Raw genomic sequence first — 27,392 nt, 5'->3', positions numbered from 1 at the left:
TGCTCACAGTTCACATGCTCGCTGGGGACAGACTGTGTTTCCCAGAAGAAATGGTATGCCCTGCTCTGGGTTTGTTTGGAGCTACCTCGGGAGATACACATGCTGAGTTACATAAACTTAAAATTTCAGAAATGAGAAATTGGAGCTGGCTACTAATACAGGTAATGAGAAATTCACTCCTTATTAATATGTTATAGAAAAGGAAACAAAAGAATTGAAGCAAAGAATGTTATAGTTTCAATTTTTTCACTTAGGTAACTGATTATACATGATTCCCATTGACAGGAGAGCAGGCAGAGTCCCTAGTTTATTCCTATATATTTAGAAGAAAAAGAAAGAAATGTCCATCTGAAATCATGGGAATGAATGAGAAGGTTACTTTTATGGCACTAAGAATTGTAGAAAGGCACCCAGCACAAGACAGGTTATTGACTTCCTTTACAGACCTAAAAAAGATAGAGAAAGTAACTTTGTGAGCACGGATTAGAAAGGAGGGTTAATTGAGGTGAGAAAGAAACCACAGAACAAAAAGGAAAAATGACCTTTCATCGTCAAGTAATTACCTCCAGGCAGGAACTCCATGATTAGGTAGAGGTTTAGCTTATCCTGAAAACTATAGAACATTTTCACAACCCACAAACTGTCTGCCTCCACTAGAATGTCACGCTCCGCACGAATGTGGCCAACCTGGAGGTATATGCATTTGATTAATGACAAGACTTGCTCTGCTTTATTAGACTGTATATTTGTTTAAACAATTTAAATACTATTTTGAGTATTAAATTGTGATGATGCAAAAGATCTAATTTACACTTAGGCAAACCTACTAACTCAAAATTGACAACATTAGGCTTGAAGATATTTGATAATGAAAAATTAAGTGATGAAAGTTTTTAAAAATGGCAAAATGAATGGCTGTAATGCAAATGGCAACTTTAACAGTGCTAAAAATCAACCCTCTGATTAGTCACAATTACTATGATTTTGCATCTTCTTGTTCTAATACAGTAATCCCTCCTTACCGGAGAGGGATACTTTCCAAGACCCCACGTGGATGCCTGAAACCAAGGACAGCATGGAACCTCATATATGCTATGCTTTCACACTGATGATAAAGCTTAACTTGTAAATTAGGCACAGTAAGAGATTAACAACAATAACTAATCATAAAATAGAACAATTATAACAATATCTGTGATAAAACTTATGTGAATATGGTCTCTCACCAAATATCCTATCGCACTGTACTCACCTTTTCACTTTAAGGAAGCGCTTTACGGCTTCTCTGTGGCATACCTGATGGCCAGCATCACTACTCTTATGCTTAGGGCCATTCTACAAGCCCTGCTACACCACATCAGTCCGTCGCATCACCGAGACGGCTACTCGGTGGCTAACAGCACAGCGTAGACACACGGGCAAAGGCAGGTTTTATGCCAGGCAGATGGAGCAGGATGGTGCAAGATGACATCACACTACTCAGAAAGGTGCTCAACTTAAAATGTATAAAGTGTTTATTTTTGGAACTTTCCATTTAATGTTTTCAGACCACAGCTGACCACAGGTAACTGAAACCACGGAAAGTGAAACTGCAGATAAGGGGGCAACTAATGTAATCTTTTATGATAAAGGTAAGTCTCAAGATGAGACTCTCTAAACAAGTCCTGATCCAGGTGTGCAAAGGTATCGGCAATGATGGTGCCCTGGCTGACCATTCTAGAACACTATGATACCACAGCATGTAGGGCGCTGCTATACACAGAGGCTGTGCTCGATAAATTCTTACTGAACTGAAATATAAGAACACCTAAGGGAAGTTTTAGGTTCAGATTTATGACATTTCCCGTTTCCTACTCTTACTGAAATATCTAGCTAAGGAGACCAAGTTGCCGAAGGTTTGGGAGAACTGGAATTCATTAAAATAATGTTTTATTATGAAATTTGCCTTATCTAATTTAATATATAATAGTAATCAAAACAGTGCTGCATATTATCAAATCCCACCCCCTCTCCTCTTATGTGTCACAAGATGCAAAGTTGGGTTGAATAAGATTTAAATTTATTAAACCCAGTCCAAGCCTTGAAGAGATATTTTGGTCTTAACATGCCACAGGGCTTGGGTTTACAGTAAGTTCAGAGGCAAAGATGTATCAAGGTTCACAAACTGGCACTCCTGTTGGCAAACTCACACAGTGTTCTATATGCTTGTTTGTTTTATTGGAATGTCTTTAGCAAAGCCAGGCACTCTTCCCTATGGACACAAATCCTCCCCCTCTCTCCTGTCTGACACCTCTCCTGCCTCATTCTTCCCTGCTAACTCCCAGGGGCCTGAAGGCAATAGAGTTTACTTACTATTTGAGTTTTCAATTGCTACTAAAATTGTTCAAGGCATTTTTAAATAGCAGAAAACATACATTTTTACATCTCACTTGCAGCATGAGGGTGGGAAAATGGAACACAGGGTGATAAGGAACAGCGCTATGAATCACGACAATGCCCGGTAAAGCTACTGCCATTGCTCAGCTTTAAAAAGGACCAAAGCTTTCAGAAAACACTAATGCCACTTGCTGAACAGCAGCCATGGCTTTGACAGCCATTACCAGACACAAAGACAGTACAAAGCAGCCCTCACCTGCCTCTGCTCCCCTGGCTGCTGCTAAGGCTGCTCCCTGCTGAGAGCGCCGCTCGCCTTGGGGGACAGAAGGTGACTACAACATTCCCTGTGTGCCGAGGGGAAAGCTACAGGCACTGGGAGCTTCCCTTGCCCTTCTCTCCTGGGGCTGAATCGGCAGCTAGGACCTCAAGAACTAGGAGTGGAGTCAGGTGGATAGAGGGTAACGGACAGAAGAGCCAGAGGTGCAACTCCCACCAGAGGTTCCCCTTCCCCTGCTCCTTAAATATTTAATGAGATACTACCTGGGCACTAGGAAAGCAGAGACACAAGTCAGTCTTCTATCCAATGCTAACACTAGACTTGGCGTCACAATTGGAGGATTTCCTTTTGTGCTGGGAGAAAAACATGAAGAAACTAGCTAAATGCTGGTCTCTTATCCTTTAGTATTTATTTCCCAGGTAGCAAAACTGTCCATCCTGTGGGACAGAATAACAGTCTGAATTCTCAGTGGGCAGCTCTAATTCTTGCTCAGTTTGGTAAAAGCAAACAAAAACCTTTTCCTCTGAATAAGGCACCTACCTATGCCTGCAAAAAGGTAGGCTCTGAGCCTAAACTTTGCCAGCCACACTCAAAAGTGATGGCCTTGCACTGGTCTACTTCCATCCGACCCAGTATAACCAGTTGCTCCTCCTTCAGGATGGCTAGCCAGGGAGAGCCTGGGCCAATGACTTTAACTTACCACCCTGAGGTCAAACCTTAGGGTAGCGGTTCTCAACCTGTGGGTCGCGACCCCTTTGGCGGTCGAACGACCCTTTCACAGCGGTCGCCTAAGACCATCCTGCATATCAGATATTTACATGACGATTCATAACAGTAGCAACATTACAGTTATGAAGTAGCAACAAAAATAATTTTATGGTTGAGTCACAACATGAGGAACTGTATTTAAAGGGCCTATTCCTTAGGGAGTTAGGTCCAACGGCAAGATGGACTCAAATCCTCATTCTAACCAACACTTTCTTTACTTTCATGTAGAAACACTTTAGCAATTAATTCTGAAGAAGGTAGTCTTTGAGAAAATGGTTGACAGTGTCTGGATCATCTCTGTCACCAGGCTACGGAACTGGCACATGCTAAGAAGGACTAACAAATGAGAATGTGATGTGCGTTCTTTAAAATGTTAACTGAATGTGAATTATTTGATAAAGTGGGGTTTTGAGCCTTGGGTAAACCTATGGGAAACATGTCTGGTAAAAATAAAATGCACTTGTGAAATACAAAATATTCTGACTAATCATAATACAGTTTTACAGTTTCCTTTTCAGGATCAACTGAAACTCTTTCAGTGCTTACAGCCAAACCACACACAAATTTTTAGATAAAATATAAATAGGGTGTGTGCATTTTTAATAGGTGGTGTTAGCATAAACTATAGTGTCTGAAGACTTATGCCAGGGTATTTGATACTCTCAATCGAAATTCCTGAAGTCTAAAGCTTCTGGGTAACATGAAAATTAAAGAGAAAATATAAACTCCAAGTGTCGAGCTGGGACTGAAATGAAGCCTCAGTGACTGTACCTCCTCTGAAGAGGCAGAAAGGGCCGGGCGGGGCCGCCTCCACCCTGCTCGTGGGCTGTGTCCGAGCTCTCCTGGTCCTCCTGCAGCACCGGGTCTTTCACGGGGTGTCTGCGGGCACCACCCACCACCATCTGTTCTTGAGCAAGCAGCTAACTTAAACTAGATTTACAGAATGTCTGCAGTCTCTTTCTTAATACACTGTCCAATATTTAAAATTTATTTTGCATAAACTACTTATGTATCTTATAAATCTATTTGCAAAGTAGGCTTAGGCTTTAGAAAGTGTTCTTATTCATGAATGAAGAATCTACACTGCTCTGCCATTTACATATTTTAACAAATTCATTCAGAAAGAAGACTTCTCTTCCAGGTGAAGATAAGCTACTCTGAAGATCCAACTTTGGTGTCAGTGTACAGAATGAAGTACACGAAGTCACACTGAGATGGCAAATCCCAAATTCTAACGCCTACGCCTCAGTTCCAAGGTGTGTGCAGTTTCTCTCTCTCAGCTCCCAGTAAGGAACACGCCACCACATCAAGTGTTACCTCAAAATTGGCTCATGACAAAGACAACTATGATCAACTGGGATTCACAGAGAGCAGGTGCTTCTCTAATAGGCTTTCAACTTTTAAAAGATTGCATATAACATAGAAATATTATTTGTACTTTTAAAATATATGTAACTACTACTTCTTTGTTGGATAAAAAAAGTAATACTCTACAAATATTCATACATGACAGAGCTAAAGAAAACTGTAATAAGAATATACATTTCAAATAAGCAAAAAGAACAGTTTTAGGAGACAAAAAGTTCATCAAGTAACTAAAATCCCAACTACAATTGTGCTTTACCTGCTCTTTTTCAAGCATATCTGCTTTACGGAGTATTTTCATTGCATACACATGCCCTGTATCTTTCTTCTGAACAAGCCGAACCTAAAAGTTATTAAAAGAATGCCAAGTTAGAAATTCACAATGCCAAGCTAATGCTTTCATGTGTTATAGGAAGTAATATTTAAACTGAAAAAGTATAAAAATATTTTAAAAAATCTATTTCCATTGATTTCAGAGAGGGAGGGAGAGGGAGAAAGAGATAGAAACATCAATGATGAGAGAGAATCATTGACTGGCTGCCTCCTGCATGCCCCCCACTGGGGATTGAGCCTGCAACCAGACATGTGCCCTTGACCAGGAATTGAACCATGACCTCCTGGTTCATAGGTTGATGCTCAACCACTGAGACATGCCAGTCGGGCAAAAAGTGTAACAATTTTAATATAAGCAACTAGCAAGAACAAAGCAAAATAAAATGCTTTTTGAAGTTCCAAAATAGATATTATACACCCAGTGAAATCAGTGCTAGAAACATCTGCTTTGGCTCCCTAATAGGACAAAACGATCTAACTCAGGATCCTCACTTTCAAACTTAAGGACTCATTAAACCCGTGGCTCATGTCATGCAGTCAGCTCAGAAAACCTAAGAAAGTGATTACAGCAATGTTTAAAACAATAGCAAAAGCTCATGGCGTAGGAAAAATGTCTTGAAGGAAAAAAAACTAAATATAACTAGGGAAATGGGACTTTATGCAGTTTTCCTCTCTTCTTAATTTTCCAATGTTTTTCAGAGAGAATAAATAAATCAATGAAAAGAAAATTAAGAGTCTACAAACCCCCCAAAAAACCTCTGGCAATTCCCTGCACATCCTTCCCTTCCTCTCCCAGCACATGTATGTTTTCTTCTCCCCACACCTTTCTTTTCCTGCTTGAGCCCCATGTCCCTTCCTCACCGAGCAGAAAGCAATTTAGAGGTGGTACTGTCCATTTCCCTCTCTTAAGGGCCAACAGGGATTCTGAATGCTCAGGGATCAATTTACTCTTCCATCTGTGCTTTTGAATATACACTTACATTTCCCCGAGGGTACAGGGTTGCCATACCTATTATACAAAGACTAGAGGCCCGATGCACGAAATTCGTGCAAGAATAGGCCTTCCCCTTCCCCTGGCTGCCAGCACCGGCTTCCCTCTGGCACCCGGGACCTGGGCTTCCCTCGCAGCCCTGGCTTCGTCTGGAAGGATGTCCAGTCTAATTAGCATATTACGCTTTTATTATTATAGATAATGAAACTGTGGCAACAGTTGGTCACCCACTCTGGATGTTTTCCATTAATGGAAATGACATTGCATGGGCTCATGCACACCCTCCCCACCAGACTGCTCTTGTGACCAAGCAGGATGCATCTGCAAGATCAGCTGGGACAAAGCTACATATTCTCTCAACTCTCTACCACTACCTACATAGCTCATTTCTACAATCCTGTCCCTCAGGGCCATCTTTTTAGAGCTGTACCAGGCAGGCAGGAAAAAATATAGAGTGGAGATATGCTTTTAGCTCACTCCCGGAGAGGCAACGTGTTACATACTGGGAAAAACAAGAGCTTTAAGCTCGGAAACTTGGGCTGACTTCTGGTACCACTGCATATATGTTGCGGTGTCAATGGCTGTGCCACTGCAACATATATCCCCTCTGAGTCACCTATCAGTTACTGTCATGATTACAGGAGAAAAACAATATAGTAAGTATTGGTTCCCTTCTACCTTTCAACTCTCCTACATCAATACTTAAGACATCAACATCATCAGAGGAGAACAATCCGAGAGCTGGGACAGTGGAGCGGGGAAGAGGAGGCAGACAGAGCCGTGAGGGTGTGGGGCTACCCCATACTTCACTTATGTCAACAGTCATGAGCTCATGGCACATGAGAAGCTTTGAGGTGCTGTGGGCTTTCGCATTGGATAAGTAGCTGTAGCTGTGGGGTTTTTACCTCACCAAATGCTCCTCTGCCTATTACTTTTAAGGACTCGAAATCTTCCAATCCAAGTCTTGTCCTCTTCAAACGAAGAAACTCTGTTTCCTTCCGAGCATGAGCTGATCGCCTGAGTCGTTTCTAATGTTTAAATAAAGGGTGAGAGGAGAGAGGGGGAGGAATTGAAATTCCCCAACAAAGTCATACTTGTGACTTTACCCATCTGGAAACCAGAACCACACCAGACTAAACATAATCTTCTCACCCAGGAAAGCACCACAGAAGGACCCCACTGCTCACTTCTCCCCCCTCCCCCCAGCCTTCAGATACAGAACCACACCACACTGAACAGAGAGTGGTTGCTTCCTCTCGGGACGCGGCACCAACCTCCCTCAGCCATCCACCATTCCAGCCTTTCTAATGAAGGAGGGATGACCCGCATTGTCGTTTAACCTTCGTTATAGAAAAGTGTGTGTGTTTTCATTTCCCTCTAGGTTTTTACACATTGCAGTTCATTGTACAATCGAGTTTTCTGTTATCTCTGTAAGTCTGGGGTATTTTTCACCATTTTCCTGGGTTCTGTAATTTATTTCTATTTTTGTAAGCATTTCCACTGCCATTTCAGGTCCTTGGGCAGTTATTAACTGTGCTTTCCTCCACCACATCGGAGGCATTAGAGGAAAGGGCTGATCTGCCTTGAATATGATTTCAGAAGTTTGTCCCACTTCTATGGAGCCTCTTCAGTGAATTCTGTAAGTATGCTATACTGTGCTTTTTAACATTTTAAATTGGTTTCATCTCTTCCTTTTCTTGGAATTCTAAGTTAATGCCAACTGACTTGCTATGATTGCACCCGGAGAAGTTCCTCTCCTGGCTGCTTACTCGTTAAGGACGAGTGCCTCAGTCCAGAAGCACCAGCCGCCCGCGGGGCTGCTGAGCAGAGCCTTCCCCGGGCATGGGCGCTAAGACTAACAACATGCTGAACAAGATACAACCTGCCATGCTGAGTTTCAAGGGAAAACAATTCTGATTTTAATTACCTCTTCATCCTTTAGGCCTTCTTCTTCCATCACTTTTTCTAACTTCTTCTGTCTAAAAATAAATAAAGATGTGAAATAATATTTGAATGTAATTTTCTGGAAAGCGTATACAAACATAAGAATTGTTTTTTAATGACAAAAACAGGTAGATCTTAAAAGATCTCATTAAAGTAACAAATTAGTTACTAAGACAAGTGAAAAGATTCCCACTCATTAGTTCTACATTTTGAAACAGACTGTATAAGATGTTAATGCAACAATCTTATTTCGAAATGAAAAGTTCTCTCTCTTTTTTTTTCCTGTCAGAACTGTATTTCCTCCTTAACAAACCACAAACAGCTGGTGTTTGATAACCTCATATCAGGGTGTTTCTCTCCCTCTCCCCATATCTACTTCCTTTATTTTCACATCTTCTTCCTCCTCCTTGCCACAAAGAATAATAAACAACAAAGATAAAATGCAGAATTTGGATATTTAAGAAAGGTAATTGGCGGGGGGGACGGGGAGGGGGCACCTATGAGGTGAGGAGGGGGAGAGATTGAGTAAAAAAGCCCCCCAAAAAGAGAGAAAAAAGTCATGGAGACAATAGGATGGTGACTGCTGGGGGGAGTGGGGAATGGAGGAAGGTAGAGGAAGGTATGGGGAGGATAATGGAGATGGGCAGAGACCTGACTTGGGGTGGTGAACACACAATACAGTGTACAGATGATGTGTTGTAGAATTGTGCACCTGAAACCTGTATAATTTTGTTAACCAATGTCACCCCAATAAATTCAATAAAAAGGGAGGGAAAAACCTTAAAATTCTAAATCCTTGGAGTACTGAATTTAGAAACTGTATTCAAGAATATTTTTATCTATTTTAATACTGGTTTGATAAAAACCAAAAGAAACAAAACTTGAGAACCAAGATGGCGGCATAGGTTAACGCCGGAGTTTGCTGCCTCGAACAACCACTTCAAAAGTGAAACTAAAAGACGGAAGGGACATCACCCAGAACCACAGGAACGCTGGCTGAGTGGAAGTCCTACAACTAGGAGGAAAGAGAAACGCATACGGACACTCAGAGGAGGCGCAGTGCTGAAGTCAAATTCTGAGGTGTGGAGTGCATGGGGAGCGGGCTGGCGGCGGAGGGCGCGGTTGGCATTTTCAATCGGGAGGGAGTCACAGACTCTGAGCTCCAGATCTGGGCGAGTCTTTAGGGACCCTGACTCAAACGGGAGAAGCAGGACTGTCTGGCTTTGGTCGGAGCGAGTGCAGCTTTCTCTCCGAGGTTTGCAGCGGTTGCTGGGACTCAGAGAGGCAGAGCCCCTGGGGACAGGACTAAGAGCTGCCATAACTGCTCTCTCCGGCCCACCCTGTTGATCCCGTGCGACCTGCCCCGCCCAAGCCCTGCACAGAGGCATTTGCTGGATAGCCTCAGGCAAAGGCTAGATTAGCTCCTCCCTAGAGGACAGAAGTTCTCTCACTGCAGACACAGCTGACTCTCACAGCCACTTGGCCTGGAGGTCAAATCCCCCCTAGTATTAGCTACATCAAGGCTTAACTACAAGACTGCGCACAAAGACCACTAGGGGGTGCACCAAGAAAGCATAACAAAATGCGGAGACAAAGAAACAGGACAAAATTGTCAATGGAAGATATAGAGTTCAGAACCACACTTTTAAGGTCTCTCAAGAACTGTCTAGAAGCCGCCGATAAACTTAATGAGATCCTCGAGAAATCTAATGAGACCCTCGATGTTGTGATAAAGAACCAACTAGAAATTAAGCATACACCGACTGAAATAAAGAATACTATACAGACTCCCAACAGCAGACCAGAGGAGCGCAAGAATCAAGGCAAAGATTTGAAATGCGAGGAAGCAAAAAACACCCAACCAGAAAAGCAAAATGAAAAAAGAATCCGAAAATACGAAGATAGTGTAAGGAGCCTCTGGGACAGCTTCAAGCGTACCAACATCAGAATTATAGGGGTGCCAGAAGATGAGAGAGAGCAAGATATTGAAAACCTATTTGAAGAAATAATGACAGAAAACTTCCCCCACCTGGTGAAAGAAATAGACTTACAGGTCCAAGAAGCGCAGAGAACCCCAAACAAAAGGAATCCCAAGAGGACCACACCAAGACACATCATAATTAAAATGCCAAGAGCAAAAGACAGAGAGAGAATCTTAAAAGCAGCAAGAGAAAGAAACTCAGTTACCTACAAGGGAATACCCATACGACTGTTAGCTGATTTCTCAACAGAAACTTTGCAGGCCAGAAGGGAGTGGCAAGAAATATTCAAAGTGATGAATACCAAGAACCTACAACCAAGATTACTTTATCCAGCAAAGCTATCATTCAGAATTGAAGGTCAGATAAAGAGCTTCACAGATAAGGAAAAGCTAAAGGAGTTCATCACCACCAAACCAGGATTATATGAAATGCTGAAAGGTATCCTTTAAGAAGAGGAAGAGGAAGAAAAAGGTAAAGATACAAATTATGAACAATAAATACACATCTATCAACAAGTGAATCTAAGAATCAAGTGAATAAATAATCTGATGAACAGATTATAATAGAATCAGGGACATAGAAAGGGAATGGACTGACTATTCTTGGGGGGGAAAGGGGTGTGGGAGATGCGGGAAGAGACTGGACAAAAATCGTGCACCTATGGATGAGGACAGTGGGTGGGGAGTGAGGGCCGAGGGTGGGGCGGGAACTGGGAGGAGGGGAGTTATGGGGGGGGGGGGGGTAAGAGGAACAAATGTAATAATCTGAACAATAAAGATTTAATTAAAAAAAAAAAAAGAAACAAAACTTAACCTTACAACCAATTCCCTATAACCTTTACTTATTCAGCATAATCAATGAAAGCACATGTGCTGGGATCTCCCCTCCACCACTCAGCATTCCAGAAGACAGGCAATGTGAGCAGGCAAAGAAGAGGAAGAATACAGGACACACGAAGTAACAGCATGCAGTGTAGCGTGTCTGAGGCGCACAGCACTTCTGCGTGCCTGGCTTAGTCTGCAGATGACTAAGAACTGACAGAGACTTGTGCACAAAGGAGTGATGTGATGAGATTTCTATTTAAGAATGGCAACCAGCAGTAATGAGCTAACGGACTAGCAGGAAAAGCACTGACAGACAGCAAATTAAAAGCTATTGTAAGGATTCAGCTGTGCAGTAAAGATCTGGAACTAGGACTGGAAACCCAGAGTGAAGTGAACAGAGCTATTGCAAAGATGACCAACTGGCAATAGAAGTCAAGGGAAAGATCTTAGAACTTCTTCTGTGGGAGGACAATGATGCCACTAACCAAGATAAGAAACACAGAAGAGGAACATGGAAAGACAATGAGTTTCCTTGTGGTCAATGAATATGTACTACAATAATACTATTTAGTTTAAATGAATATATTGTTAGAAATCATATTACAAACCCACAGGATCAGATGATGAGTAAGAATTTGTGTCTAGCCGAAACCAGTTTGGCTCAGTGGATAGAGCGTCGGCCTGCGGACTGGGGGGTCCCAGGTTCGATTCCGGTCAGGGGCGTGTACCTTGGTTGCGGGCACATCCCCAGTGGGAGATGTGCAGGAGGCAGCTGATCGATGTTTCTCTCTCATCGATGTTTCTGGCTCTCTATCTCTCTCCCTTCCTCTCTGTAAAAAGTCAATAAAATATATTTAAAAAAAAAAAAGAAAGAAAGAATTTGTGTCTAAACACTCAGGAAGTAAAAAGACCTGCTCTGCCCCCGATGGGAAGAAGTAAGAATCCGCATGACTGCCATCCCACTGTTCTTCTCCTAGTTCCCAGGATATGTGGGGATATGCATCTATGCATGCTCATGTACTGGAGTGAGAAGGCTGTACTACTGGTAGTTTCAGGAATGTAAATTAATTGCATTTCAGTGGTTAAATAGTTGAAGTAGAGAAGAATAAGAGTCAATCAATAGCAAGAACTGTAAGAACTCAACCATGTTCTGCTCTTTTTGTGCCTTGAGTGTCAAATATTATCATATCTTCCAACTACATGTTTTCTGAATGACCACATCAGATTGGGCTAGAAGTCAAAAGTGCTATCACACAATGTGTGTCACAAAGACAGCTCCTTTTGACTATAGTTTATTTTTTAAAAATTTATTGAGACAGAGAGAGGACCCAGGCCCTAGTCAGGGTGCATGCAGGAAGCAACCAATCTATGTCTCTCTCACATTGATGTTTCTCTCTCTGTCTCTCCCCCACACTTGCACTCTCTCTCTCTAAAAAAAAAAATCAATGGAAAAATATCCTTGGATGAGGATAAAAAAAGATAGACAGAGAAGCAAAAACTAAAAGACAAGACAAGACAAGACAAGACAAGACAAGGAAAGGAAAGGAAAGGAAAGGAAAGGAAAGGAAAGGAAAGGAAAGGAAAGGAAAGGAAAGGAAAAGGAGAGGGGGGAGAGAGGGAGAGAGGGGAGAGGGAGGGGAGAGGGAGGGAGAGAGGGGGAGAGAAGGGGAAACATTAATTTGTTGTTCCACTTATTTATGCATTCATTGGTTGATTCTTGTATGTACGCTGACTAGGGATCGAGCCCTCAATCTTAGCAAATTGGGATGATGCTCTAACCAACTGAGCTTCCCAACCAGGGCCTTCTGACTATATTTTATTCTGTTTTTTTCTTTCTTTTTTTTAAATACTTCTTTATTGTTGAAAGTATTATATATGTCCCCATTTTTCCCCCTGTGTCCATGGGTTATGCATATATGCATACAAGGTCTGACTACATTTTAAATCTAAATTCAAACTGAAAAGTTTTCCACAGCTTTATCCCAAGTGTAATTAAATTGGTTTCAGAACACCTGACTGAGAGTAAAGTTATCAGAATCAACCCCTTGAACACAATCAGATTCTTTCATTAGAGAATATATATATATAACCCTAATAAGCAAATAGACTGAACAGTGGAACAACCAATTGCTATGACGTGCACTGACCACCAGGGGGTATACGCAGAACATGGCGGGTGTCGGCAGCAGGCGGCAAAGCACAGAACATGGCGCTCGGCCATGGCGGGATGGTGGAGCAGGTGAGCAGGGCTGCCAGACCAAGGCGGGGTACCGGTTGCTATCATTGGGGCAAGCCTCTGGTGGTTACTGAAAATTCTTTGCTCCCGTGTGCCACAGTCCCGCCCAGCGCTTGCACCTGCTGCCAGCGCCGGCCCTGCTCGCACCTGCTGCCAGCGCTGGAGCCGCCGTTCGCACCCACTGCCGGTACTCGGCGCAGGCCCCAACCACTCATCGCTGTCAGAGGGTGCAGGCGGCGGCTGCCAGCTCCCATCACCCCTCAGGGCTTCTCCACCTCCCCCTGCTCCTGAAGGGCAATCAGGGCCCCAATCTCTCCACGCCATCAGCGGGTGCGAGTGGGGCTGGCGCCATCAGTGCACGGGAGTGGAGGCAATGGGAGCAGGACTGCTGGCAGACAGGAGACCAGGGGGTGCGGTGGGAGGGGCCAGGCAGGGGCACGGAGGATGGGCCCAGACAAGCCCCTGTGCCCACCGCAGCCTCGCAGCCCACTGTTCCATTCAAGGTGCATGAATTCATGCACTGGGCCCCTAGTATATCCAGAAAAGGCCTATCATACAGGATAATCCCTGGTAATAATGTACTGGGGCCAAGTCAACGAAGACCTTGAAGACACCAAAATGGCAAGCACAGCCTGAAAGGAGGCTTGACATCCTCTGTGAGACGATACCATGGAATTACTGGACTCTGTAAGATTCGTGGTGGCACTGTGATTATACAAGAAAGTGGCCATGTTTTTCGAGATGCATACTGAAGTACACAGGATTGAAATGGCAGATGTTTGAAATTTGCTTTAAAACACAATAACAGAAATGATTATATGAAATAACTTATGAACACCATTATGCACTCAACTTTGAAACTTTGTCATGTTTTGAAAAATAAAAGACCAAAAGTGACTCACATAGAAATAAAAAATTTGAATAAAAAAAAAATAAATAAAAAAAAAAATAAAACACAATAACAAGAAAAAATAAAATATAAATGATGAAACAAATTTAGTGAAGTCTTGATAATTACTGAATCTGAGGAATGACTATATGGTAGTTCACCGTATTAGTCTTTCCATCTATGTGCGTATTTAATTTTTTGTTGTTGTTAATCCTCATCCAAGAATATTTTTCCATTGATTTTAGAGAGAGTGGAAGGGAGGGGGAGAGACAAAGAAGGAGAAACATCTATGTGAGAGACATACATCGACTGGTTGTTCCTAAACACATCCCACCAGGGCCAGAGATGAAGCCTACAGTAGAGGTACATGCCCCTGACCAGTATTGAACCCAGAACCTTTCAGTCCTCAGCGACGCTCTATCCACTGTACCAAACTGGCTAGGACTTATGTGTGTATTTAATGACCCTGGCTGGGTGGCTCAGTTGGTTAAAGCATCATCCTGATATGCCAAGGTTTCGTTTTGATCCCTGGTCAGGGCACATACAAGAATCAACCAAGGAATGCATAAATAAGTGGGACAACAAGTCGATGTTTCTCTCTCTCTCAAATGAATGATTCTAAAATGTATATGGAAATACAAAGAAACTAAAATATACAATGCAATCTTGAAAAAAAAAAAAAAAAAGAACTAAGTTGAGGACTTACATTACTGACTTCAAAACTTACCATAAGGCTACAGTAATCAAGACAGTGTGATACTAGCACAGGGATAAATAGAACAATGAAACAGACTGGAGAGCCTAAAAATAGATACACACTTATATGGTCTTAATTTTCAACAAGTGTCAAAGCAATCTAATGGGGAGAAAAATAATCCTTGCAACAAATAGTGCTAAAATAACTAGATATCCATACGGAAAAAAATTCAGCTCAACTCCTATTTCCTATCACACACTTATTAATTCAAGATGGATCATAGTACTAAATGTAAAAACTAAATCCATAAAACTTCCAGAAGAAAACAGGACATCCTTATGACTTGGGTGTAGGCAAAGGTTTCTTCGAGGTCACAGAATGTAATAACTACAAAAGAAATAAATGCCAATATTGAAAACTTCTGCTCACCTAAAGACATCATTAGAATAATGAACCAGAAAGCCACAGACTGGAAGAAACTATTTGCAAAACTTATATATAACCACAGGGCAGTATCTAGAATATATAAAGAACTCCCTACAACTCTATTGTCAAAAATATGAATAAACACTTCACAAGAAAATATACAAATGGTCAAAAGCATACTGAGAAATGTCCAACATCATTAATCATCAGGGAAATGCAATTAAAACAACAGTGAGATACCACTGAACATCCACAAGAAGAGCTATAAGTTAAAAGACTGACAACACAAATGTTAGCAAAAATGTAAAGCAACTAGAACTCTCACACACAGTTGGTAATAGTTTGGGAAAAGGTCTAGCAATTTCTTATAAAACTAAACATGTGCCTACATATGTTTATGACTCAGCAACTCTACTCCTAAATTTACCCAGGAACTGAAAACAAATGTTCACAAAAAGATCTGTAACAAATGTGCATAGAAACTTATTCAAAATAGCAAAAAATTGAGAAAAACCCAGGTGTTTATCAACAGAATGTATAAACAAACTGAGGATAGTAAAAAAAAACAGAATGGTACTCAGCAATATAAAGGAACAAACTACTGACACAACAGCAACATGAATGTACCTTGAAAACATCAGGATGAGTGAAGGATGCCTTACTCAAATGAGCACTCACTCTACGGACCTATTAACATGTTCCATTTGATGGAACAGGCAAGGCCATCAATGGTAGAAACAAAGTCATAGCAATGGTTCCTGAGGGTGAAGGAACATCCCAGGAGGGAACCAACTTTCTGGGACAATGGCAATGGTTTATGTCTTGACAGAGGTTTAAGTAATACAGGTGTAGGCATTTGTTGAAACTCATCGAATGGTAACCCTTAAGATTGTACATTTCATTGCATGCAAATTTTATTCCCTTAAAATACTGAACTCTAGTTCATATACAAGCGGAAATAAACAGAAAGTAAAATATACTGACATCTGAAACATGTACAGCAAAACAGATTAATGAATGGATAGAGGAATGGATACATGGATTTATGATAAAACAACAAATTATTTTTTAAACAACAAATGATTAATTGCAGATTTTAGATGATGTATTTATGGGTATCCATTGTACAATTCTTTCAACTTATCTACACTTTTAAATATTTTCATAATAAAATACTGGGAATAAATTGTAATTATGAGTTACTACATGCATAATATACACCAGATTAATAACAATAGCTGCTACTACCACCATTAACGAAGTGATTATTATGTGTGAAGCACAATGGTAGGTACTCACATATGTTAAGTCTAATCCCCATTTTCCAGATGGGGAAACTGATACACAAAAAGACTAAGGAACTTGTTCCAACCTCATACAGCCTACTACATGGTAAAGGCAGGATTATAAACCCAAGTCTGATTACATAAGAGCTGTTCTTTCCATTACATCACACTGCCTTAATGAACTCCAAGGATTTGAACCAATTAATTGTTTTATCCTACCATGGAATATTGAGTTATTGGCTCAGTAGCAGAAATGAGGGGATTATAATAGCAAGGGCTTTGGAAATCAATGACACTGTCATTCTACTGTAATGGGATAGGCTATAAACATGACTGCTGTTATTCTTGTCTCCTTTCAACAAGAATATGAAGGTGCTTTATGATACCAGACATACATGCCAAAAACATGACACAATTTGCTTAAAATTCTTTACCTCATTTCTCGTTCTTCATGTTGAGCGATAAGATTGCTATAAAAATTCTCCAGCGTCACTTTGGTCATTGTCACCCTTTCTTTTGTGTGATTACTCATGGACGAGCAAGGTGTTGAGCCGGTCATTGCCATGGCTGCTAGAAACAAAGGAAATAAGAGGTTTTAATCTCACAATTATGTGCTCTCCTACCTTATAGGTAGGAATGTAAATTCGTACAACTTTTATGGAGGACAAACAAGTAAATAACAAAAGCCAGACAAACACTGGGTGAAAATAAGTATATATTAATGTCCCATGACCCAGAAATACCATCCCTAGGTAAAAGGCCTAGAGCAATTGTCACTCAGGCTCTTAAGGTAGCATGCACAAGGATGGACATTTCAGAGGATGTTCACTGTGCCATCATTTGTTATGGGAAGTTAGAGGCAATTCAGTAGACAAATAAATAAAATGTTGTGGATGCATACAAAAAAATACCTGTAGCAGTCAGAAGCAAATCTACGTGTACCTAAAAGTGGCATCAATATATCTTTAAAACAGTTTGGCATTTTTAAAAAGAAAACATGATCACAATACCATATGAGTAAATTAAGAATATATACTATAGACAGTGCAATTCCTTGCAATCTAGGAAGCTACCTTGGAGAAATCAAGACCCATAAGGATTCATACATAAGAAAGTTCGAGGCAGCATGTAAACAAAGGAAAACTAGAAATAACTTGAATATCCAACAACAGAAATGATTACATTATAATAAGTCATATAATGAAATAATATGCAGATAATTAAAATGTGTTCAGGCCAGCGGCGTGGCTCAGTTGTTCAGCACCTACCCATGAACCAGGAGGTCACGGTTCGATTCCCTGTCAGGGCACATGCCCTGTTTGTGGGCTCAATCCCCAGAAGGGGACGTACAGGAGGCAGAGGATCAATGAGTCTCATCATTGATGTTTCTATCTTTCCCTCTCCCCTACCCTCTCTCTAAAATCAATAAAAACATGTTTAAAGTAAATAAAATATGTTCAAATGTTTAATGCCAGGGGAAATGTTTCCAATCCAAGTAAAAAGAATATGTTACAAAACAGAATTTTTCCATGATCTCAGTACAATAGATCTTTTATTCTTGTTTATGCTTTCCACATTTTCTATATTTTCTTCAATGACTATGTACTATTACCATTAAGTTATCAATAACTCTTAAATTTACAATTTCTACAGTTTTAAAAAAATCTGACTAAAACACTCATCTATAGGTATATATGTACTCTGATATGTCTATTTGATAAATATTCACTATATATTTGAATTTACTAGTTAAAACAAAGACCTATGATGAAAACAATATTACAAAGAAAAAAACTAGACCATAATTTTAGTGATGAAAATATCAAAAAGAAAAAAAAAAGGCACCCTACCAGTACATATGACAAAGCCAATACTAAAAGTTTAAATAGCTGATAGAACATTTTCCCCCAAATTTAAATCTCATTTTCCCCCAGAAATTTTTGCCAACCTATATTGCCACACTTGGCCAGATTGCTCACCAACCTTGACTTGCTCCAGCACTAATGCTCATATTTTAGCCTTATCATATCTTCCTCCCATGCAAGTTGACTCTAAGTCTGTGTTTCCATCCTAAAATAAAGCTGACTAAAAATAGGGAGAGGCTAAGGTCCACTTTTAAAGGTAGTGCACTTTATGAAGTTCTCTCAAGGTTCTCCCCTTAATACTCAGTAGATTTTTTTGCTTTGTAGATCAAACTAAGGAATGTGCAAACACTTGTTATTACTAAGAAAAAAGACAACATTAAACAGTTTTATAAAATACTCACGGGGAAAAAACAAATAATCCCTTCAGAGCAAAGAGGTTCAAAATCAAGGCTCTATTTCAGAGTCAAACATTTTGATTCATGATGTGCCAAAATGACCAGTACAAATTCAGACACTGAACTCAGCTCTACCTTATTATAAAACTAGAAGCCCGATGCATGAATTCTTGCACGGGTGGGGTCCCTCGGCCTGGCCTGTGATCGAGGCCTATCAGGGGGCGGATGGCTAGGGAGAGGGACCATGGGAGGTTGGCCAGCTGAGGGGAGGGGCCCTGGGAGGTTGGCTGGCTGGGGGGAGGGTCCGCAGGAGGTTGGTTGTGGGAGTGCACTGACCATCAGGGGGCAGCTCCTGCATTGAGCATCTGCCCCCTGGTGGTCAGTGCGCATCATAGCGACTGGTCGACCGGTCGTTCTGGTGGTTTGGTCATAATGGTTGCTTAGGCTTTTATATATATAGATGTTATATATTTTTATGGGACGTTTCTGTTAATACCAAAGCAAACTCAAGTGTTTATAGGATATTAGAATTTAAAAACACACAAAAGCCTGGCTGGTATGGCTCAATGGTTGAGCATTGACCCAGGAACCAAGAGGTCACCGATTCTATTCTCGGATCAGGGCACATGCCCGGGTTGCAGGCTCAATCCCCAGAGGGAGCCATGCAGGAGGCAGCCGATCAATGACTTCCTAGCTCATCGATGTTTCTATCTCTCTATCCCTCTCCCTTCCTAATAAAAAAAAAAATCAATAAAAAATGTATTTTTTAAAACACACACACACACACACAAACAAAAAGCCACCTCTGTTTGGCCCTAGCCAGTGTGGCTAAGTTAGTAATGCACCAGAAAGGTCTCAGGTTTGATTCTCCATCAGGGCGCATACCTGGGTTGCAGGCTTCTTCCCCTGCCGCTCAGGGCACTTAAGTGGGAGAGGCAACTGATTTATATTTCTCTCACATCGATGTTTTCCTCTCTCTCTCTCTCTCTCTCTCTCTCTCTCTCTTCCCCTCTGTCAAAATCAGTGAAAAATGTCCTTGGGTGAGGATTAAAAAAAAAACCCGTGTTTGGTTTTGGGTGTGGTTCCTTATTTGTCAGCCCCTATCCTCTCTCCACCCACAATGAAAACCACATGCACTCTAAGTTTGGTGAAGAAATTTAAAAACCAGATTTAAAAACAAGTCTGAAGCAAGTGAGCACTTTGTACTCCACTCCTCCCTTATCTGTAAACTTCTAGAGACCCTTTATATATTTTAACAACTGAAATTACTTCAAACTTAAAAAAAAAAAACAACTAGAGTGAGTTTAAGCCTGAGAAAAACAGTACCTTCCATATAATAGGTAGAATCTACCTAATAAATATCAGTTGAGCAACTAAGTTAGTGATTTTTCAGTTGTCAATAAAGCTAAAAGAACAAAATTACATTTACATCGATGAGCATATAAAGACGGGGGAAGGGGGAGTTTTGACCCATTTAAGTGGATGTCATGACTTACTAAACTTCTTAAAAGATTAAACAGATTAAATTCACTCAAAGATGTTTATGTAGTAAGGCCAACAAATTTTCCAGCAGAATGGTTTTCGATCTTCACATACAGCCTCTAATGTAAGGCAAAGGGTGCACTGGCCGTCCCTTTGATCTTTCTTCAAAACCTTCTCCTGCCCTGGCCAGTGTTGTCAGTGGTTAGAGCCTCGGCCATGCACTGAAGGGTCTCAGGCCCAATTCCCGGTCAAGGGCACCTACCAGGGTTTCTGGTTTCACCTCCCCCATGTGCGACCAATTGATATGTCTCTCTCAGATTTATGTTTCTCTCCCCCTCCTCTCTTTCCTCCCCTCCAGTCTCTCTAAAAAATAAAAAAATAGCCCTAAATAGTTTGGCTCAGTGGATGGAGTGTCTGCGGACTGAAGGGTCCCAAGTTCGATTCCGGTCAAGGGCCTGTACCTTGGTTTCAGGCACATCCCCAGTAGGGGGTGTTCAGGAGGCGGCTGATGGATGTTTCTCTCTCATGGATGTTTCTAACTCTCTATCCCTCTCCCTTCCTCTCTGTAAACAAATAAAATATATTTTAAAATAAAAAAAATCAATGGAAAAAATATCCTCAGGCGAGGATATGAATGAACGAATGAATGGAGATCAAATAAAAACCATTGCTTGACCCAATCTAGAGATTTTACCTGACTGACTTGACAATGGTAGAGCGACCTCTATAAATACAACATCGGGGCTAAGACCATTCCTCAAGGCTCCCCTATCTAATTTCTCTTACTAAACTGTAAGCCCCTGGAGAGCAAGCATCCTGTCCTCTCCTGCTTTCAGAATCCTCCCCCATCTCACGTGCAACACTGTGCACTTGGTGAGCACCTTACAAAAAGGTTACCAGGAGCGCGGCTGGTGTGGCTCAGCGGGCGAGGGTCCACCGTGAACCAGGAAGTGGCAGCTGGATTCCCAGGGGGAGGCGTGCCAGAGGCGGCCAATCAATGGTTCTCTCTTCATTGATGTTTCTGTCTCTCCCTCTCCTCTCCCTTCCTCTCTGAAATTAATAAAAATACATATTTTTTTAAAAGTGTACTAGGAAAACGGTCTTCGTTGAGGTCCATTACCAGGAGTTGGGTGTGGGGTGGGGCATGGTTTCCTGCAGGGAGCTGGAGGAGAGCTGGTGTTGGGGTCCCCTCCTCTCCGGAGGAAGCTGGTGTTGGGGTCCCCTCCTCTCCGGAGGAAGCTGGTGTTGGGGCAGAGCGGAGCCTGGGACTGTGGTGGCTGTCTCACGTGTGGGGAACCCCATCTACTGCCTGGCTAATTCTTACTCAGAGCCCAGGCGCACTGGGAGGGAGAGGAAGCGCAGGGTCTGCACATTCCAAACAGAACGAGTTTCTCTCTGCCTCTTGGGATCGATTCCAAGGGCGACCGGGAGACCTGGTCTGTCCACGGGCCGCTCCGCACTCTCTCGGACACAGACTCCCCTCGAGTCCTTCCGACTTTCCTTCCTCCTCTCTCCTTAAGAGAAGGGTCCTCACGAAAGGTCCCTGCGATGTCCAGGTTACCTGGGCCCGGGACCCACAGCCGGACCGGGGAAGGGAGCGGGCTCGAAGGCCCCACGCCCCACGCTGGGCTTTCGACGGCTCTGCCTCGACGGCAGCTCTCAGGGCCTCGGGCTCCAAGAAAGAGAAACGGGGGTGAAGACCGGTAATGAGCGAGACCCCGGACGAGACAGATGGCAGCGCGCAGACAAAGCTGGCAACGCGGAAAGGAGCGCCCGGCTCCCCGCCCCGACTGCACACGACGGAGGAGAGGGGTCCGGTGGGGCCTCGGCGGCGGGGGGCCGGGCCGGGAGGAGGGCGCAGGCGGGACGCGGAGAGCCCCGGAGAGTCGGGAAGAAGAGGTGAAGGGCAAAGCCTGGGAAGGGCTGCAGGCAGCGGCAGCAGGACACTCACCAGAGCCCCGAGGGCGGCGGGGCTGGCGGCGGGCAGACAGCCGCAGGCGCCGGACGGCCGAGGTCTGGACGCGCGGACAGGGCGGCAGCCAGCCGGCCCGCGGAGGGGAGGGGACGGGGAGGTGCTCTGGGGTAGGGGACCAGGGGCGGTTGAGGGTGAGAACAACAGGAAGCGCCTCAACTGCCGGAAAAGACGGCAGCGCGGAGGGGCCAAGGCGGCCGGTCCCGGCGCAGAGAGGGGCAGGGGGAAAGGCCCGGGGCCGAGACTGCGCACGCGCGACTTCCCGGAGACGCGGCGGAGATTCGGGACTGCGCATGCGCGGCCCCACCCACCCACGCCCTCCCTGCCTGCGGGTGCAAGGGCGAGGGTGCGGGCAGAAGTGTGCCGTGCGGGGCGCTCCCGGGGTGCTGGGCCCTTGGGGGCGGCGGGGGTTCCCTTTGTGTTTTGTGTTTTGATTTTTCACTTTTTATTTTGGAATAATTAGACCCACAAAAGGTTGCAGAATTAATTACAAAGAGGTGCCTTATACCCATCAGCCACCCAGCTTCCTTCAACATCTTACATAACTAGACTACACTATCAAAACCAGGAAATTGACATTGGCGCAATACAATTAACTAGACGGATACAATTAACTAGATTACAGCCCTTATTCTAATTTAGCCAGTTTAGCATGCACTCATTTCTGCAAGTATATGTGTGCGTGCCTGCGCCCAACTGTAGTTCTTTTTTAAAATATATATATTTTATTGCTTTTTTACAGAGAGGGAGGGAGAGGGATAGAGAGCTAGAAACATCAATGAGAGAGAAACATCGATCAGCTGCCTCCTGCACATTCCCTACTGGGGATGTGCCCGCAACCAAGGTACATGCCCTTGAGGGGAATCGAACCTGGGACCCTTCAGCCGACAGGCCGACACACTATCCACTGAGCCAAACCAGTTAGGGTCCAACTGCAGTTATGTGAAATTTTAAAACCTGTGTAATCACTACATCTCCCCTCCCTGATTTTTCGCACACTGTAGCGAGGTCCGCTGCAGCCATTGACCCCACCTGCTTTTCCTTAAAGTAATAATTAACATGCCATATTGGGGGGGTCAGGCGAGCTCGCACAGGTTTGGACATGGGCTACAGGGAAGGCGACCTAGTGAGCACAGAAGAACTTGCTTTTCAAGGCTGCTCAACCACTTAGTCTGTACCACCCTTTGGGATTAAGAGGTCACAAGTTTACCTAGCCTTTGGGTACTCACTCCTTGAGAAAGGAGCTGTCCTAAACCAGTGTCAGGCTCCTGCAAACAAAGATGGTCTCTGCTGGCCTTCAAAGAGGTCATCTGGAGAGCAAAGAATTCTATGGGCAAGTCATTCATTAGGGTGTTTGTGATTTTATGGCTCTCTCTCTCTCTCAACTTAAGACCATAGGTCTTGGTTTTATCCTTCAAGCTTGGGATCCCAGGCTTTGTTTCCTTAATGGTCTTAAAAACATAGGCCTTCCTTGACTACTTTCATCTTTTTTTTTTAAATTGATTCTAGAGAGAGAGAAACATCAATTTGTTGTATTCAATCAATGCTCTAGCCCACTGAGCAACCTGGCTAGGGCTGCTTTGATCTTTCTAAACTTCAAAGCCCCTTTTGTATAGTCTCACACAAAAATTACCTCACCTTTCATTCTCTCTGCCCAGAGGCCCTTCTCCCTCAATGCCTTTTGTCAAAGTTCTAGCCATCCTTAACGACTTAATAACAGTGCAGGATGTTTGCATAGAGCTTTGCAGTGTACAAAGGGCTTTCACTCATTTTTATCTCAGTTGATTCTCACAGCTCTTGGGCAGGTTACACAGATGAGCTTTTTAAGTGATTTTTTTTTTACATTCAATTTTTACATTTTATTTTTAAATTATAGTTGACATGTATTAGTTTCAGGTGTTCAGTGTAGTCATTGGATATTTATATACCTTACAAAACGATTATCACAATAAGTCTAGTAACCACCTGTCACCATACACAGTTATTACAATATTATTGACTATACTAGAGGCCCGGCGCACAAATTTGTGCATGGGTGAGGTCCCTCGGCCTGGCTGGCGATTGGGCCAATCAGGACAGTGAGAGGTTGGCCAGCAGGCCCAGGGGGAGGAGCCAGGGGAGGTTGGCTGTGGGAATGCACTGACCACTTGGGGGCAGCTCCTGCATTGAGCATCTGCCCCCTGGTGGTCAGTGCACGTCATAGCAAGCGGTCGACCTGTCATTTGGTCGTTCGATCACTTAGGCTTTTATATATATAGACTAGAGGCCCGGTGCACAAATTCATGCACATTGAAAGGAAATTAATTAGAAAAAATATTTTAATATCGCTATTCGCCCTTTCTCTATAATAGAATTGTCAACCAAATTCACAATTGTCAATGACAAAGGGAAACACATGCATGCAATTGGCGCCAGCAAGAGCTTTATATATATAGATAAATTTACTTAATTAGACCTGCTTTCTGATTTGGCTAAACTTTTTCCAGCCCAGTGAAGCACCCCAACTTCTCTTTCAGGTAATTGTCAGCAACACAGCAGTATATATCAACACGAAGCAGATTATTATTGTAGATCATGCAGGGAAAACAAAAGGTAAAACAGTTAACTGCAGCAGTGTTTAACTATCTTCTGTGCAGTGAGAAAAGTTGGTCATTTTCAAGGTCCACCATTTCTTTTTTTTTCTTTAATAAATTTTATTGATTTTTTACAGAGAGGAAGGAAGAGGGATAGAGAGTTAGAAACATCAATGCGAGAGAAACATCGATCAGCTGCCTCCTGCACACCTCCTACTGGGGATGTGCCCGCAACCAAGGTACATGCCCTTGACCAGAATCGAACCTGGGACCTTTCAGTCTGCAGGCCAACACTCTATCCACCGAGCCAAACCGGTTAGGGCAGGGGTGGGCAAGCTTTTTGACTTGAGGGCCACAATGGGTTCTTAAACTGGACCGGAGGGCCAGAACAAAAGCATGGATGGAGTGTTTGTGTGAACTAATATAAATTCAAAGTAAACATCATTACATAAAAGGGTACGGTCTTTTTTTTTTTAGTTTTATTCATTTCAAATGGGCGGATCCGGCCCGCGGCCGTAGTTTGCCCACGGCTGGGTTAGGGCAAGGTCCACTATTTCTTACTTCTTTTCAGTCGGGTCAGGTTTCTAAACTTTCTAAATCTTTCTTTTCCAGCTGAAAAGAAAATAGGATTCCACCAAGTCTCCTGAGTCTCCTACCTACCTACTCCAGGACTTCTGTGAGGATCAAATGAGATAAGGCACAGGAAAACACTTCACAAACATTTGGTTAAAGTATAAAATGTTTGCACCTGGCTATAAAATCGTGTTCCTGGGCTGAAGAAACTCCAAGGCAGCTAGTCTCTAGGGAGAGGAAGCTGGGCGTTGCTACGTGACATCATTACCCGGTGCCCACAGTGACTGTTTCCGGGCTGGGCTGGGCTGTGGGCCACATGCTGTGCCATGGGGTCGTGGCAGCGTTGGCTGTGATTTGGTGGGCTGTCTCTCTGGGGTGGTGGTGGGACCTGTGTCCCACTTGGGGGAAGCTGAGTGTTGCTTTGTTGGTGCCAGGTCTATGGTGCCATTTCATTATAAATGGTCAGTGTGCATCATAGCAGCTCCTGCATTGAGTGTCTGCCCCCTGATGGTCAGTATGTGTCATAGCAACCGGTCGGATGGTTGGAGGGACACTTAGCATATTAGCCTTTTATATATATAGATTCCCTATGCTGTACATTACATCCCCATGACTTAATTTATAACTGGTAGTTTGTACTTCTTAACCCCCTCCCTTCACCTTTTTGTGCATTCCCAACCCCCCTCCACTCTGGCAACATCTGTTTGTTCTCTGTATGAGTTTGTTTCGGTTTTGTTTTGTTTACTCATTTGTATTGTTTTTTACATTCCACATGTAAGTGAAATCATACAGCATTTGTCTTTCTCTGTCCAATTTAGGATGACTTTTTACAGATAAAGTAACTAACACTCAGAGAACCACAATGATTCGCCTGACTTCTCACAACTAGTAAGCTAGTAGTGAAGTAGTGAGCCCCATTTTCTGACTCCAAAAGCAATGTTCTTTCTGCTTTCCCCTTCCCTCCCTCTAACGCTCAGTTCAAACCTGATCTTCTCCTTGGAGCCTTCCCAGTTTCAGAAGAGGGATTTTGTTCTCTGCTCTCTGTATTCCTACTCTAATAGCTACTGACGTGTTCCTCAAAATAGGGCAGCCAGAAAATGCTGCTCTCACTGCGTGGACCCAAACAATGACGTTTTACCATGACTCCAATAAGTGTAGTGGACATTTGTCATTCTTTTTGACTACCAGAATCCCTTTCATGCGTTTCTCACTTCTCATTAAAACGGAAAATTCCAGATATCCTCTCTCCTTGATTCCTTTGCAATTAGGGTGCAGGCACAAAACCTAAGTGCCACCAATCACTTAGACCCACCCCAGACTGTGAGTTGGAACCTAAGGTGATCTGACCCTACTTGCAGGACTCGGCATCATTTGCCTCACTCTAGTACTGTTGTCAGATCCTGTCTTTATTTTAAATGTTGATATTTGTTTATCATGGATTTTAAAAAATGTATTTTTTTATTGACTGCAGAGAGGAAGAGAGAGGGAGAAAGAGATAGAAACATCAATGATGAGAGAATCATTGATTGGTTGCCTCCTGTACACCCCCTACTGGGAATCGAGCCCACAATCTGGACATGTGCCCTGTCCAGGAATTGAACCATGACCTCCTGTTCATGGGTCGACGCTCAACCACTGAGCCACACGAGCCAGACATCATGGATTTTTTTGCATTAAAAATTATTCTTTTAAATATTGCAATAAAATATATTGATTACTGAGTTATTTGCCACCCTCATCAATCTTGTGCCGAGGGGCCTGTCTTGCTCTTCGCACCCTACTCCAGGCCCTGGAAAGATCGCACTGAATCTGTAGAGAGTGGCGGCTGCTCCACACAGTGTCTAAAGACCTGCACAGAGGTCACCTGGGCCAGAATTGTGTCACAAGGCCACCCTTTCTGGGAAGGCTCGTATTCAGCTTTTTTATGCTCTATAATGAAGGCAGGCAAGAAAGAAAGGAGTTGGGAATAAATATTGGGTTATCCAGCCAATAACGTTTGCCATGGTAGTATATACTTCTTTGCTGTTCACTTTTAATTTTACCTGCTAATATAAATGGAAAAGAAACTTATAGCCGGAAACACTTAACACAGCCAATGCCTTTATATTTTCTAGATTGCCAACCTATATGGTCACATC

General features: G+C 43.0%; 1 protein-coding gene across 5 annotated transcripts in view; it reads right to left on the bottom strand.

Moving 5' to 3' along the window:
- Positions 1 to 22,327, bottom strand: part of STK38 (serine/threonine kinase 38) — a 121,877-nt gene extending 99,550 nt beyond the window's left edge. Inside the window, exons 1-6 of one of the 5 annotated variants that reach the window (XR_004968764.1) lie at positions 22,088 to 22,326; positions 16,829 to 16,961; positions 8,038 to 8,089; positions 7,016 to 7,138; positions 5,046 to 5,129; positions 564 to 687 (exon numbers count right to left, since the gene is read on the bottom strand). Coding sequence is in view for 4 of the 5 variants with exons in the window: in XM_036316755.1 (XP_036172648.1) it covers positions 564 to 687; positions 5,046 to 5,129; positions 7,016 to 7,138; positions 8,038 to 8,089; positions 16,829 to 16,959 (514 nt within the window). In the remaining variant the exon portion in view is untranslated. Of the gene's footprint in view, positions 1 to 563; positions 688 to 5,045; positions 5,130 to 7,015; positions 7,139 to 8,037; positions 8,090 to 16,828; positions 16,965 to 22,087 lie in introns of all 5 variants that reach the window. The other 4 variants (XM_036316755.1, XM_036316754.1, XM_036316753.1 and 1 more) reach the window with 4 other exon arrangements.
- Positions 22,328 to 27,392: the final 5,065 nt, after the last annotated feature.

The sequence above is a fragment of the Myotis myotis genome, unplaced genomic scaffold (assembly GCF_014108235.1).
Source record: "Myotis myotis isolate mMyoMyo1 unplaced genomic scaffold, mMyoMyo1.p scaffold_m19_p_7, whole genome shotgun sequence".
In the NCBI taxonomy this organism is placed as follows: Eukaryota; Metazoa; Chordata; class Mammalia; order Chiroptera; family Vespertilionidae; genus Myotis; species Myotis myotis.
The sequence above is the reverse complement of the archived record's forward strand: the minus strand, read 5'-3'. Positions and strand labels throughout refer to the sequence as shown.